Below are 14,866 nucleotides of genomic sequence, written 5' to 3'. Positions count from 1 at the left end.
ACAAGTGTTCTTCATGTGAGCCACACCCCCAAACTAAATCTTCCGCCTGAATAGGCAACCTTTTACATTGTGCTGGTGGTGGAAGGGGCAGTCCTGCCTTGTCACTGTCAGGTAGGGGCAGAAGTCCAAGTTCCTAATCAGCATTGCGGATCTCCTATGTGGCAGGGAGCTTGTTGTTGACTGGTGGAGGTGGTAATTCTGACCCCCTCCAGATGGCCCTCACCTGGAAGGGGAAAGGTGCCTTGCTGTCCTTTGGTGGGGGTCTGAGTCTAGGCTGCCTGTGTGGTCTGCAGTGATGAAAGACTCCCAGTTCCCCTATTCGACTTCCACTGGCAGAGGTGAGGATGGTACTGTAGGTTTTTCTGTGCACTAGATAGAGTGGGGTTTTGTTTGTTTCTTTTTTTTTGAGACAGGGTCTTGCTATGTAATTCAGGTTGAACTTGAACTCACTTTGTAGCCCAGGCTGGCCTCGAACTCACAGCAATCCTCCTGCCTCAGCCTCCCAAGTGCTAGGATTACAGGTGTGCACCACCATGCCCAGCTGGGTGGAGTGGTTATTGTCTAAAAGTTTTCTGTCTTGGTTCTTTGACTAGATGGAGCAGGCTCTTCTTCAGAATTTTTTTTTCTGAACCTTTTGGCATTTCTAGGTTGTCAGTTCTACAGTACCCAGCCTAGGATATATGAAGCAAAACAAAAACAAAGGTACTACCATGTTGCTTGCTTGTACTCTGAGGTCCTCAACTGGTCCTGCTACCTTCTCTTGATCTATGGCTGTACTCAGCAGGAGGAATGGGAGTAGTGCATCTACTTCATTTTGCTGGGACTCAAAACTTGCTTTTGTCCTTTGAAAATCTGTATTTATTTTTCCAGCAAATACAAACAAAATGCTGCCCTTTCACAGATTCTCCTGGTGACATTTGCTCAAGCATTTTTAATTAAAAGTCACTGGTAGGCAAGAAAGTATGTGGACAGTGTCACACATGTACAGTCCCAAGTGCATAGGAGGCTGAGGCAGAAGAATCACTGGAGCCCATGAATTCAAGACTACCCTGAATGGCACAGTGAAAGCCCATTTCAAAAAAGGAGAAAACTAAGCACAGGGAACATTTTTAAGGTAAGGAAGTTCACTTACGGCAGAGAAAGGGTGATGCTATCCTTAAGCTTATTTTTGCAAACCCCTTCTCCTCCCACTTGCACTAGGCTGCTGGGAGTCTGTTAAGATTCGGAAGTGTGTGCAGGAGTGGTGGCGCACACCTGTAATCCCAGCTGAGGCAAGGGGATCATTGCGAGTTTGAGACGAGCCTGGGCTACAAAGTGAGCTCACGGCCAGTCTGAACTGCATGGCAAGACCCTGTCTCCAAACAAAAAAAAAAGATTCAGAAGTGTGCATGGCACATCCCACACCCCCTCTGTGCTCCCTAAAGGAAGCCAGGAGCAAATGGAATTTGAACTGGGATGTAAAAAATTCAAGCAACTTGCCATTGAAGCTGCTGTGAGTGATGGCCTGAGGACTCTAGATGTTCTCTTCCCTAAGGTCCTGAATCTTCCCTGAAGATCTGCTCCAACAAAGGGGACTCTGTCTGTGGCTTTGTGCTTTGGGTGCCTTGTGGGAACTTGGGGAGGGGCTGCTGGTGACGCAAGGCCCCTCATCTGCCCTTCCCCTCCACAGCCGCTTTGGGTGTCGGAGCTGTGACAGGGCTGGGGACAGCCAGTATCCTCCTGGTAGGATGCTGCCATGCTTGGGGTCTAAGCTGCACAACTGTGTGGATGGCCCTTGTCACTCACACAGCAGTAACTGCCTGACTCGAGACTTGGATTTCTCTATGGCTCACTTTGCTCCCAGAGAGAATCCAGAGCTGGAGATATAGCTCAGCAGCACAGTGCCTGCCTGGCAAGCATAAGCTCCTGAGTTCGATTCCTGGTACAAAAAAAAAAAAAAAAAAAAAAAGAATGGCTCCAAAGAGAATCCAAAGTGTCTTTCTCTCAGTAGTCTGTTGATGCTGTGGTGAGAAGGGAGATCTTTCTGCCCTCAGGGATTTGAAGATCTAAATCATAATCCCAGATTTCTCCCAAATTTCCAGTAAGGAAAGATGCCTTCGGTTTATGGAAAGAACTTTTAAGATCTAAGGCTAGGCCAGGCAAGGTAGCACACACCTGTAATCCCTGCGCTAGGGATGAGGCCAAGACAGGAAGACTGCTATGAATTTGAGGCCAGCCTGGGCTACATAGTGAGTTCAAGCCCAGTCTCAAACACATAGCAAGATCCTGTCTCAAAAAAGCAGAAACAGTAAGATCTAAGATGAAAATGAAACCACTAAAATCAGTGCACAGAGACATGGCTAAAAATCTAACAGATAAAACAGTTTAAAAAATAGTTAATCCAAAAATAAGACTGAAAAGGACATAGGAAAATAGTAAAATAGAGGATACAAATCTAACTATCAGTGTTACTTGCAAATGACTACACATTCCAGTTTAAAGGGTCTCGCCTCCTGCACAGCAACCCCAAGGCTCCAGTGCTGGCTTTGTGGTCAGCCTCATCTCTCCTCCTCTCCCCACAAGATCCAACCGGCTGTGTGGTTGTGCGGAGCTGGGAAAGAACTCAGCCCAACTCCTCTGTGAACGACCCTCAGGCTCTTCTCACCTTACCCTTGGCTCCTACTTCTAGACCTGGCTCAACAGCAAGGATCACAGTGAAACTTAAGGATGAAAGCTTTGCTGAGAGGAAGCTGAATCTTGAGGGTTAAGGGAGAGCTTTAATAATTGACAACGGAATTCAGGCTGCATGGCAAGGGAGGAGGGGAAAGTGACCGACAGTGAAAAGATGGGTTCCATTTGAGCAAAATTATTATTGCAGCTGGGTGATAGAGTGAGTAGAAAGGTGGGAGATGCTGGTCAGACAGGGGCATGAAGCTGAGACTAAAAAGAACATTCTAGGAGAAGTGCAGCTCAGTGGTTGAGCACTTACCCAGCATGCATGAGGCCCTGGCTTAGATCCCCAGCACCGTAAAACCAAACAAAACATACATTCTATTTTATACAGTTATTTTCAAAGTTGTTAGATGTTTCCACTTTAAATTGGAGAAAACATCCCTCTAAATATTACCAAGTCTTGCACACTACCTTTTCCTCTAGAGCAGTGAGCAGTGGCTTGATGACATGATTCTCTCATAACCAGGATCAGGCTTTTGAACAACTGGGTAATGCGTGACCTCGTCACAGTGTGCCCTTGCAAAGGGAGGGTAACTGAGTTGACATCTGGTGGTCTTGGTTTCCTATACATAAGGGTGTTTTACTAAATCATGATGAAAAATAAAATCTCCTAACAAGAAAGTAATTTTGGTTTGGGGCCATATCCCTTTTTAACAGACTGCTAAAATTAGGCTTGAATAGCTTCTAGTAAGGTATGTAACAAAATGATTTTTTTTCTAGAACTGTCAAAACTGGCTGTGGTATTTAAGAGGAAACAGCCCCTCTATAACCACTACAACATGCAGATGACATATCCTTCAAGCTAAAAACTCCAGTAATAGAGGATCCTTAACGCCTCTGAACAAATTCCGTGAGTCTTCAGGTTTTCCAGGTCCTACTACTTTGTATTCTTTTCAATCTGGGGCTCCTTCATTTGCGCTGTATATCTGACTTACTTCCAAACACACACAATTAGGTTTCCCTTTAGAATGGCCTTCCAGATTGTGTTTCTGTGACAGCATGAGGCCCTTCCCGCTGAGGACCAGACAGCGATTCTGACTTGCCCCCTTAAGTATACAGGAACCGTGGGTGAGGCGCTGAGCCGCAGTAGTCGCCTGGCTTCTCCACGGTGGTCACTTCTGGTTTTCTTCCTGCTTGCAGATATTTAGTAAAAGACACAAGCCTCATTTCAACATTCAAGATGCGGCCCCGCCCCACCGCCCAGGCCCCAACCACGGCGTGGCCTCCTCTGGCTCCCAGGTAGGGCGCTGTGGATGCAGCAGCCTGTGCCTGGGTGGTCAGGTAGGCGCTGTCAGGGCTGCTCCTCTGCGGCCACTTCCCCCTCTACAAGGCTGGCAGCGAACAGGCGTGTGCGTCCATGGCACACTCAGAGCGCACTGGGGTTCTGGGCTGGCAGACCGCGTGCCCTGCAACCCGAGGCAGCACACAAGCACGCCTCAGGGACCCTGCACTTCTACTTGCCTCAGCTCTGCTGGAGGCCGACAGAGGCTCTGTCCTACCGCCCATGATCAGAGTGGGTCGTGCTCCTGGGTACCCCTTCAACAAGGGTCCTCTGAAACTTCACAGTCAGGATAAAGCTGGTCTCTCCTGAGGAATCATTGTATTCTCCAGCCCCTAGAGCAGGGCCTGACATGTGGCCGTCCTCGAGAAGTGTTTGTGGAGTGAATGAGATGAACAGCAGACACGGAATGCAGTCCAGAGTACTTCCTTTTTCTGCCTTGGCTATGAGAGTCTCAAAGCAAAGTTTTCAACTGCAATTGTTTCACTGCTTTTCTCTTAACAATTATATTTTTGGGGGAGGATAGGCGGCTCTTACTTTAGATTTCTGTTTTTATGATCGCTTATTTTTTCTGCCCTTGCATCCTTATTTTGTAGCTTGTACAAAAATAGGGGATAAGATGGACAAGGCAGAAACCCTGGACGGGAGAACATTGTCCACCTGCAAGACATTGCCTGATAGCCGGGCAGACCCTGCACCCTGCACTCTGCACGCGGCACAGCTGGAGACTTGCTGCCTGCGCTCCCTGCTACCTCCCTCAGGTACCCACTGTGAGCAGACCCCTGTGGAGACTGATAAAGGGGGCCCCAGTCCAGGGCATCTTGGAAAAGGTCGGAGAGAGCCCTTGGGGCTGTGGAGAGACAGACAGTAAAGGAGAAAATAAAGCACTGGGCTCCAAAATTCCCCTACATTTTTGAGAGGCTGAAGGTCTTAGGAGAAAAACAAGCGGGAAGATAAAAGCATAGTTTTTTTTATTAAAAAAGAGACAAAAAGAAAAAACAGAAAGCACATCTGTGTTTCTGTCAATCACAAAACCAGACCTGAACCAATTTGGGGCTTAAAAACAGAATTATTTGCAATATTTAGAAGGAAATACAGTAATTTGCACAGAGAATCTGGATATAGCTGTATATCTGACTAATCTCTAAGATCCAGATCTTAAAAAATGTTCCAGAAGCATCCAAAAGCAAGCTGTACTTGTCCCTGAGAAGAGTGTCCTACAGGGATGCAGAAAGAAGGAAAGTCGCTGAGAAAAGGAATTCAAAGCCAAATGATGCTTTACCATTATTGCTGAATTCCAGCCCCTGAGGAGACAGCAAGTTTCATAGAAGACAGAAGGCAAGCTTCCTTCAGAAACACGTTATGTGCACCCGCAGGGCTGTGGGAAGACCAGAGGCAGGGGAGGCCAGGAGAGCTGGGGATTAGTCCCTTCCCCACTTGGAGCCTCAGTTTCCTCACTGATAAAATGGGTCTGCCATCTCACAGGAATGGCAGATTCCCATGTATTGCCTTGCTCGATGGTGGTTTTGCCCCTCCCCCAGGCTCCCAGGCACGTGTGAAACATGGAAAGGTCTGCCTCACATACAAAGTATCCATCCGGGGCTGGGGATTTAGCTCAGTGGCAAAAGCGCCTGCCTGGCATGCGCAAGGTCGTGAGTTCGGTTCCCGGTACTGGAGAAAAACAAAAACAAAACAAAAAAAGTACCCATCCAAGAATATATTCAGATTGATGATTAACTGATTGGCTGATTTATTCATTCATTCATTTATTTAGTCTTTTTGAGGCAGGGTCTCACTATGCAGTTCACACTGGCTCACTTTATAGCCCAAGCTGGCCTGGAATTCAGCAATCCTCCTGCCTCAGCCTCCTGAGTGCTGGAATTACAGGCATGCACCACCACACCCAGTTATATTTAGATTTCTATTAAATGAAAATATAACAGAAGGGTGCTACCAATCTTTTGCGCTGGATATAACATTTTAAGATGGTAACTGTCATTGCCTGACAAGATGAACATGAACATGATCATGGTGATCACATGAGTCCTCATTGGTTCATACACCACAATGAAAGTAGTAACTTTCAGATGCCCCGCTACCAAGTGAGCCCAACTAGTAGATCTCTGAAACTACCTTTAAAGAATAAGAACTCACACCGTTTTCTGCTGCACTTGGAGGGTCCTTTCATTCCTAAGAGATGAATAATGTCACAAAAAAACTACAAAGACTCACCAGGGCTTGCAGCTTAGGACAGTGAATGGAGAGTTGGATGAGTGTGCTGTCGGTTATCTGGAGAAAAACATGCTGTGTCAGTGTGGCTTCTATGCCAGACCTTAATACTGTACCTAACCCTGGCTTCTCCTGAACATGGGAATCAAAAGGTGCAAGAGAGAATTAAAAACTCATCCAAACACCCTGGCTGGGAGGGAGTGCCTGTCTTCCCCAGCACCCTCAAATCTGGCTGCTCCTGAAGACGGAGAACTGTCCTTTGGTCTCACCCCTGGTGCTTCAAGGGGGCCTAAGGGCAGGGAACAAAGAGGGACTAACAAGAAGAGCTCTTTGGAGTCTCCTCTCTGGAGTCACCTCAGCACTGGACATGCAAGCTTATTTCTCCCTCAAGTTCTGTGAAAAAATAAAAGGAGGCTTTTCTCATTTTAATGCTTGGTAAATGAAGGAGCTATCTTGAATTTATTTGCTATAGTTCTGTCTGATGACTGGCAATGTCCTCAAGTTTACATATCCTACTTCTGTGGTCCTAGAGGGCTTAACCCTACCACCTACACAGAGCAAGGAGGGGTGAGACTGCAGGTGGTCTGTGTCCCTGGGTGAATCAGGGACCCTTCAGGTCTCTGGGGGTCCACTCACCAGGATGCATTCTTCAAGATCCATCTTCTCCAGGTCATGGCAGTTCTGAAAGAGACACACTTGCTTTGCGGTCCCTGGATGCTCACTCTGTCCCTGAGTACCGGCCAGGGTCCTGGCCTCTTCCATTTAATTGCATGCCCTGCTCCTGGAGCACCCAGTGAATCAGCACTTCTGAGCTGATGCCCTCTGAATCACAGACAGCTTAGAAATAGGTACAGGACTAGCCTGGCTACATTTCTTTTTCTCAACTTGCAAAGAGAGTTGCCCACACCTTCCCAGCAGCTCCTAGACATCAACAGGTAAAATTTAACCACTGGGCATGGGAACAGGATACTCAGCCACACTAGGGGGAAGGAGGGGAGGTAGGAAGAGGAGTACAGAGCATCCCCAGGACACAGGCTCCTGGCATCTACCCCACGGGGGCCCGCAGGGTGACCATGGTGGTCTGTGTTCACAGGCAGTGTTGAAAATGGAACAGAGACAGAGCACCAGCCCAGTCAGAGGAAGATGCAGAGTGGTCAGGTCGGGGTCCATGTGGGAAAGGTGTCCCCCACTGCAGAAGAGGCTCCTTTTAGGGTGGTGCCTCCTGCCCAAGTGAGAGAGAGGCCTAGACCTTTCTGGAATCCTCCACAAGGTCTTGCTAGATTTCTGGTCAACTGGAAAAAATGCAAAGCACATCTGTAGGGCTCTATTTGACTTTGCACTTGTGTTTTCTGAAGCTAGCTCTTTGTACTCCCAAAACAACCCAAGTCTTATTTTTTTTGAGACAGGGTCTCACTATGTAGTTCAGACTTGCCTTGAACTCACTATGTAGCCTAGACTGGCCTTGAACTTAGGGCAATCATCCTGCCTCAGCCTCACAAGTGCTGGGATTAAAGGCATGCACCACCATGCCTGTCCACCCCAAATTTTTGAATTAAGAAACTGGATTACAGTTTGGTTTGCTTTTTAAAAACTTATCCCTTACCCGTGCTAAAAGTGTAAAGCCTGCATCAGTCAAATGGGTGCATCGAGCAGCCTCCAAAATTCTGGAAGGGGGCATGACAGGGAGAGACAAGTATCAGCTGGTTAACAACAGAAACACAATATACTTTACAGTATACGCTCTTGAGCTTATTCTGCTCTTTGAAACACTTTTGCTTCTAGTTCTAAGGATTATAAGCTACAAAAACTATCCCTACTAGACAGATGAGAAACAGGGATGCAACCTGCTGCAAACCCTACAGTCTTATCTTAACACAGAGAGTAAATCCAGGAATCTTCCCACTATACCAGCACATTCTTTATAAATATCAACAAAGTCATCATGAAATAGATTTACTGTATTTATTAAAATTCTGAGTTATCCAACAGGAAATTTAAAGAGTTTACAGGCAGTGACAGGCAGGTAATTCTCAGGTACCCATGCTCACGAGAAGAAAATGCATAAATAACATTTCAAAGTTAAACACTCCCTTACAGGAATAATTTTGACCTATTTTCTGGCCAGGTTGGTTGCTTGATTTGTTTGTTTTTCTGTCTCTGTCTGTCTCTTTTTTCTCTCCTTTCTCTCTCTCAATCTCTCTCTCACTTTCTCTTTCTTGTGAAATTCAATGCAGGGGTTCCCATTCTAAGTATATCCTCTACCATTAAGCTACCCCAGCACCCCTCTCACCCGCTCTGCTCATCCAGATCCCTTCTGCTCAGCTGTACTCACTGCATTCTCGGGCAGTTCAAACCCAGTGCTGCCAGGGATGCATCGGTCAGGTTGCTGCACCCAGAAAGGCTGAGGGCCTGTAGCTGGCAGCAGCCCCTGCATATCTGCACCACACCCTCATCCGTGATGCGCTGGGGAGAGAAAGTCCGGGAGAAAATGCTAGAGGAAATCAATACTGAAAAGGAGCAGCAGAAAAATGAGATCACTAATTGCTTGATTATTTTGTTGCCAGTTACTATCACTTTCTCCTAATAAATTAGGGAGTAGAGGGCAGACATGTATTTGCATTACTGCATAATTTTAACACAGTCTAGCTTTACTAAGAGAAAGCAAAAATTTAAGATTCCATTTCTATTCTCAAGAGTTATAAAAACAGATACAGATTTGACTCTTGCAGGGTGGAGGGACGAGGGAAAAGGGAATAAAAATGCGTTATATACATGTACCAGTCCCCTACAGTGAATGTAATCATTATGTACTGCAAACATTACTAATAAAAGTAGTAAAAACAGTTTAACGTATTTTTAAATTTGATTTTTTTCAAGGAAAAATTCCTGATGATAAAGCATCACATTAAATGAAGGACTCAGGAAGACCTGCTGAGCTAAATGACGGATTAATATTTGGTTGCCTGTCTACAGATTAGTACCTTAAACAGGTACCATATAAACCACATACATGTAAATTTATATTTCAAGTTTTTAGACAATAGGAAAATTAAACCAGTTATTGATAAATGCCTTAGCGTTCTATTAAGTCATTAAGATTCAAAATAGTATCTTCACTTAAATATACTACTTCATGTAGAAATAAGCAGGCACATCTATACTAGACTTTAAGCTCCCTGCCAATGCTACCCTACATGAAATTTGAGGTTCTGCTTTTGAACAGCCCCTAGGTCCATAAAGTCAGGATTTATCCAGAAGGTAGTTTGTTTTCTCTTTCACCATGAGGGACTCCACAGATTTAAGAATCATTCATTAAAAGCCAAATGCAAGGACTTTCTCTTACCTTTCTCAAAACCTATGCTCCCCTTGAAAAGCCCAGGGGCCCCGTAAGCATCCTTTTTACTTATCAACATCTACACAGCAGTGAAGAAGGACCAAGCACTTTTATAGGCTATGTCCCGATGAAAATGTTACTTTGCTCTTGTATATGCCCTTTATTGTTCAAAGCATTTCCACATCTGTTATTTTATCTACTGCAAAATTAGACATGTTATCATCCCCAATTTATTTAATTTTGGGGGGTCAGAGTTGAGACAATGTCTCACTATGTAGTTCAGGCTGGCCTTGAACTTACTATGTAGCCCAGGCTGAGCTTGAACTTGTGGCAATCCTCCTGCCTCAGCCTCCAAAATGCGGGGATTACAGACATGCACCACCACACCCCAATTTACAAGTTACAAAAAAAAGAAAAGAAATCGAGATTATATCGCGAACTGCTCAGGTCTAACAACTAATGGCAAGTCCATAGCATTTCTAATATCTTCCTCAATACTCAAAAAAATCAAGACCACATTCACATTATTTTGGGGGCAGCTATCAGTGGCAGGTATACTGATGATGCCACCTTGTTTTTCTTTCATCTCATGATAACACAGATCCCATAAAGACCTAGGAAAACAAATCAGGCTGTGGCAACGTGGCTGTGTGCCAATCACCTCACTTTGCAGGGCTGAGGCATGGCCCACCGAAGACTCCTGTGGAGTATGCAGGGACGGACTAGCTCCAGAAAGATGCTACTTACTGAGCAGGACTGCAGGTTGAGGCTCACAAGCTCATGGCAGTAATTCTGGATGTGTTTCAGAGCTTCATCTTCTAGCTGAGCAGACGGAAAGCAGAAGAGGATGAAATCCAGGTTACAGCAATTTCCCTGACACGTAAGACAAGACCTGTATGGATGCTTGGGTACCTGCGTGCAGCCCCGCAGGAGCAGGGCTTTCAGGCACCGGCACCCTCGCACCAGTGCCTCAATGCCCTCCTTTGTGATCTGATCGCACCAAGAGAGGTTCAAGTACTCCAGGTTTCGGCAGCCCTCGCTGAAAAAACAAGAAAGGAAAAATACCTCTGTATATTCCCTCCTCTAGAAAATGTATTACCAACATTCAATGTAGGACATCACAAGCAATTCTGAGAGGGAGAAAGCCCTAGGACTCAGCGAGCTGCCAATTTCTTGCTCTGATGGCACCATGAGGAAGGCTTCAGATAAACTAGAACTGCTTTGGTATCTTCTTGACCACAAACAACAGGCACTCCTACCTGATGCACTTTAAGGAGCTGTTTGTAATGGACACGCAGGAGGTCAGATCCAAGTGCTTCAGCTTGGAGCAGAATCTGCTAAGGCTATAACACGTGCTGAAAAAAAGCAGGTACACTAAAGATATTTTCAACCATGTTTCTCTCCCCAACCCTCCCCTAGCCACTTAGTCCCCACACTCATCCTCATACTTACCTGTCAGTGATTTTTGTGCACCCATTGAGGTTTAAATGTTCGATGTTTCGGCAGTTCTGTGCAAAGGTCCTGCAAGGAGAAAATGTTTTCAAACTCCCTGCAAGTTGCTGGGCAGCCTCTAGAGGGCATATGTAACCATTTGCTCTGGTTAAACATTAACCAGCAAAGGGATCAGCTGAGGCTCCAGTCACAGTGCAGAGTCTGACAGTAGAGCCAGGGTGGAGCTGAGTAATCCACACTCTAAGAAGTTCTCCTCCTGATACACTCCTGAGAGTCTAAGACCACACTTGGAGAAGCAAAGCCCTGCAGAGACGATCTATCTGTCCCCTCTCCTTCAGCCACACCTTCGTGAGTCATCTGAGAATGGAGGCCTGGCACTTTGATACTTCTCCTTCATAGGAAAATCAATCTGAACCAAGGGATGAATCTTTCTTGTACTGTTCCATGTTGTCACTGGTTACCCTGGGGACTTTCTAAAGAAATCACCTCTAGCCAGTGAGAGGGGCAGCATTTTGATCAGTATCAAGATACCTCTGTTTATTGGTGAGGATGAAGAGCAACTTCTACAGTGATCTGTGGGCTGGTAGCAAATTAAGCATCCCTTATTGAACCCAACGTGTTCAGCAAGGACTGGCTTATGTCACTGCATCTTCCTAAAATACAGCTTCAATACAGCTTATAGGATCGAGTCCTGACTCTTCATGCAGTAGCCAAAGCCTCTAAAACCTGGCCTTGGAGCAGATGTCATTTTATCTGCTCCTTCTGACCTGCCAAAGTGCAGGGAGGGAGAACCAAATTGGAGCCTGATGGACTCTGATATGAACAGACGGAGCTGAAATCTAGGAAGACCACATTGGCTAGAGTGGAGAACATGCCATAGAGAACCCTAGGATCTGTACAGGGTAGTCCAAGAAATGCAACAGAGTGCTGACCAGTATGTACACACGAGGAGACTTTCCACGGCTGAGGAAAGAACCAGCTAAAAGCACTGGAGAGAACCACAGAGCTCACCCAGGACAATGAACAGCGGCCACTCTGACCAGTCCAGGAAACATGTAATACATGGGGCTTTGGGTAGAGTACTCAGACAGGTTTTCCTTCAGGAGAAGAACACTATTATCCTTAAACCAGTGATAGTGAACCTTTCAGAGACCAAGTGCCCAAACTGCAACCCAAAACCTTGCACTTATTCATCACAAAGTGCCAACGCTGCAATTAAATCTAAATATTGAGATTTTACTTTAGAAAAAAAAATTCATACATTAGCATCTTTTGTCTTAAAAGAAAAACACAATAACAGAACTTTCAACGATACAAACAGCTTTCTATTTAAAGGTAAAAGTTTGCATTTGGCATGCTTTTGTGCACTGTCCTCTGTGCTGGGGGTTGATGCTGGCTGACTTGGGTCATGCGCCCAGAGCTCTGCAGGCTGCTGTGGCATGTGTGCCATGGGTTTGCCACCACTGCCCTAGACTAAACATTGCTTTGGTTCAACCTAACAAAAAACATTTTCTTCAATGCTGAGATTAAACAAGGGTCTTGTGTATGCCAGGCAAGTGCTCAATGACTGAACTATATCCCAGCCCCAAACTTAGCAAATTTTAAGAATAAGATCTGAAAAGAACTATCCCCAAGTCTGGGAATGGTACACCAGTAGCGGCTTAATTTTCAGATCAATGCTTGCTTTTGCACACAGCAAAAGGGTCACTCTGTCCTTTTGGGCTTGTGTCCTAGCAGTGCCTTTTCCTCCTGCATGATATAAGTTCTGCTTGGCATCTTCTTCCAAAAGAGCGCTGTTTCACTGAAGGTGAACACTGATTGAGCAATGTGTCCTGTGTCCATGAACTCTGTGAATTCTTTCTTATATGCTTCTGCAGTGGCCTTGTCAGAACTGGAAGCTTCACCTGTCATCACCCTGTGGATGCCACTTCTCTTAGGGAATTTATTAAATCACCCTTTTTTTTTGTCAGACAGGTCTCACTATGTAGTTCAGGCTAGCCCTGAACTCACTATGTAGCCCAGGCTGGCCTCGAACTTGCAGCAATCTTCCTGCAGCATCCAGAGTGCTGGGATTAGACATATACTACCATGCCTGGCCCTCTACTGGCTTTAAATTCATCATTTGTTGCAGTTGTAGAGGGTTTTCTTACAGTAAATTACTGTGCAACTTCCTAGCTATTTCACAGATCATAGCTTCATTAGCATTATCACCTACCAGCTGTATCTCATTCAACCACACCAACAAAAGTTTTTCTACCTTTTCCAGCATTGTGTCCTCTGCTTGGTTAACATCTTTACTCCACATCAGCTACTTTGGTGGCTTTTTTTGGCTTTTTTTTTTGTGTGTGTGTGTGTGTGATAGGGTCTCACTATGCAGTTTAGGCTGGTCTTAAACTCATTATGTAGCCCAGGCTGGCCTCAAATTCAAGGTAATCCTCCTGCCACAGCTTTCCCAGTGCTAGGATTGCAAGTGTGTGCCACCACACCTGGCTGATGGTATGTTTATTCTTCAAAATAGTGTAAATTGTTGACTTGACCATCTGGTACTTTGAGGCCAGGTCAGTCACCCAAATACCACACTCAAGCTTTTCCAGTTTCCTTCCTCAATTCAATGGCTATTTTCTTCAAAACTTTCTTCTTACCATTATTTCTCTGCACATTTTTGTCACCTTCATTACTGCTCGGCACTTTCTTTGAAGTCATGATGGATTGAATAATATTGCACAGTATTATATGTGCTAAAAAGCACACAAAAAAGCTTCACAGTAAGTGTGTACAGGTCTTTCTGTAGCTGTGATATCAATTAGAGGAAGCCACAGCCACATGTCAGAGCAGGGAAGATGGTCATATTCATATTCATGCAGGGAAGATGGCTGAGGTCATGTTTGTCACCCAATGTGAGATTCACAAATGGAAGCAAAATTTTAACAAATGCTTCTGCTCATGAACTGAACTGTTTGCAAACAGGCGTTCATAAACTGAGGTATTATTCTAATGTTTCCATATTTCTACAGAATATAGCTCTGTGAAACTAAAGACTGAATAGGTTAATATGTAGAGACATAAAAGACATTTTTAAAAGACACTGATTAAACATTTAGATATCAAAGAAATAACGGTTGAGATGAAAACTTACTAGGTGGGGTGAACAGATTAGATATGGCAGACTGATGACCTCGAAGACATAGAAACAACTACTCAAATTAAAACACAGAGTGAAAGAACAAAACAGGAGTGAAATATGGGACAATTTAACCACTCTAGTAAACATGAGAACTGGAGTCCTTAAAAAGCAGGAGATACACGCAGGCGTCCCGGAGGTGGGCAGTAGGCACCCGGGAAGCCGCGCGGCAGGGAGTGCCTAGCTGTGCAGGTGGCTGGCAGGCGGGCAGTCGGCACCTGGGAAGCTGCGCGGCAGGGAGCACCAGCCTTTGGGCTGGACTCTAGCCCCGCAAGCAACCGGGAGGCAGGATGCCTGCGCCCGGGAAGCCATGTGGCAGGCAGCGCCGGCATTTGGGCTGGACCCGAGCTGCGCAGGAACCCAGGAGGTGGGCCACCTGTGCCTGGGAAGCCGCCCGGCCAGACCCTAGCCATGAAGGCACCTGGGAGACGGGCCACGTGTGCCTGGAAAGCAGCCCAGCGGGGAGCGCCGGCCTTTGGGCTGGACCCTAGCCATGCAGGCACCCGGGAGGCAGGCAGTTGGTGCCTGGGAAGCCATGTGGCAGGGAGCGCTGGCTTTTGGGCCAACCCCTAGCTGCACAGGCAGCTGGTAGGCAAGTAGTGGGAGCCTGAGAAGACATGCAGCAGGGAGCGCCGGCCTTTGGGCTGGACCCTAGCTGTGGGCAGCCTGTGGAGGCAGG

General features: G+C 46.0%; 1 protein-coding gene and 1 long non-coding RNA gene across 5 annotated transcripts in view; one reads left to right on the top strand and one right to left on the bottom strand.

Annotated features, from left to right (window-relative positions):
• The window catches only part of Fbxl2 (F-box and leucine-rich repeat protein 2), a 105,328-nt gene that overhangs the window by 5,299 nt on the left and 85,163 nt on the right, over positions 1–14,866 (bottom strand). Inside the window, exons 6-14 of one of the 4 annotated variants that reach the window (XM_005383638.2) lie at positions 11,007–11,075; positions 10,814–10,909; positions 10,467–10,593; positions 10,302–10,376; positions 8,553–8,683; positions 7,824–7,884; positions 6,857–6,901; positions 6,224–6,280; positions 4,750–5,208 (exon numbers count right to left, since the gene is read on the bottom strand). In XM_005383638.2, coding sequence (XP_005383695.1) covers positions 5,074–5,208; positions 6,224–6,280; positions 6,857–6,901; positions 7,824–7,884; positions 8,553–8,683; positions 10,302–10,376; positions 10,467–10,593; positions 10,814–10,909; positions 11,007–11,075 — 796 coding nt within the window. In that variant the 3' untranslated portion in view covers positions 4,750–5,073. Of the gene's footprint in view, positions 1–4,749; positions 5,663–6,223; positions 6,281–6,856; positions 6,902–7,823; positions 7,885–8,552; positions 8,684–10,301; positions 10,377–10,466; positions 10,594–10,813; positions 10,910–11,006; positions 11,076–14,866 lie in introns of those variants that run through there. The other 3 variants (XM_013513727.1, XM_005383637.1, XM_013513726.1) reach the window with 3 other exon arrangements.
• On the top strand, positions 3,478–10,292 carry LOC102017577. The gene is made up of 4 exons (XR_001233853.1): positions 3,478–3,562; positions 3,853–4,752; positions 9,098–9,210; positions 10,156–10,292. It is a non-coding gene; the product is annotated as an uncharacterized LOC102017577 (long non-coding RNA).

The sequence above is a fragment of the Chinchilla lanigera genome, unplaced genomic scaffold (genome assembly GCF_000276665.1).
Source record: "Chinchilla lanigera isolate Chin_1 unplaced genomic scaffold, ChiLan1.0 scaffold00020, whole genome shotgun sequence".
NCBI classification, from domain to species: Eukaryota; Metazoa; Chordata; class Mammalia; order Rodentia; family Chinchillidae; genus Chinchilla; species Chinchilla lanigera.
Note: the sequence above shows the minus strand (reverse complement) of the source record. Positions and strands in the feature narration are given on the sequence as shown.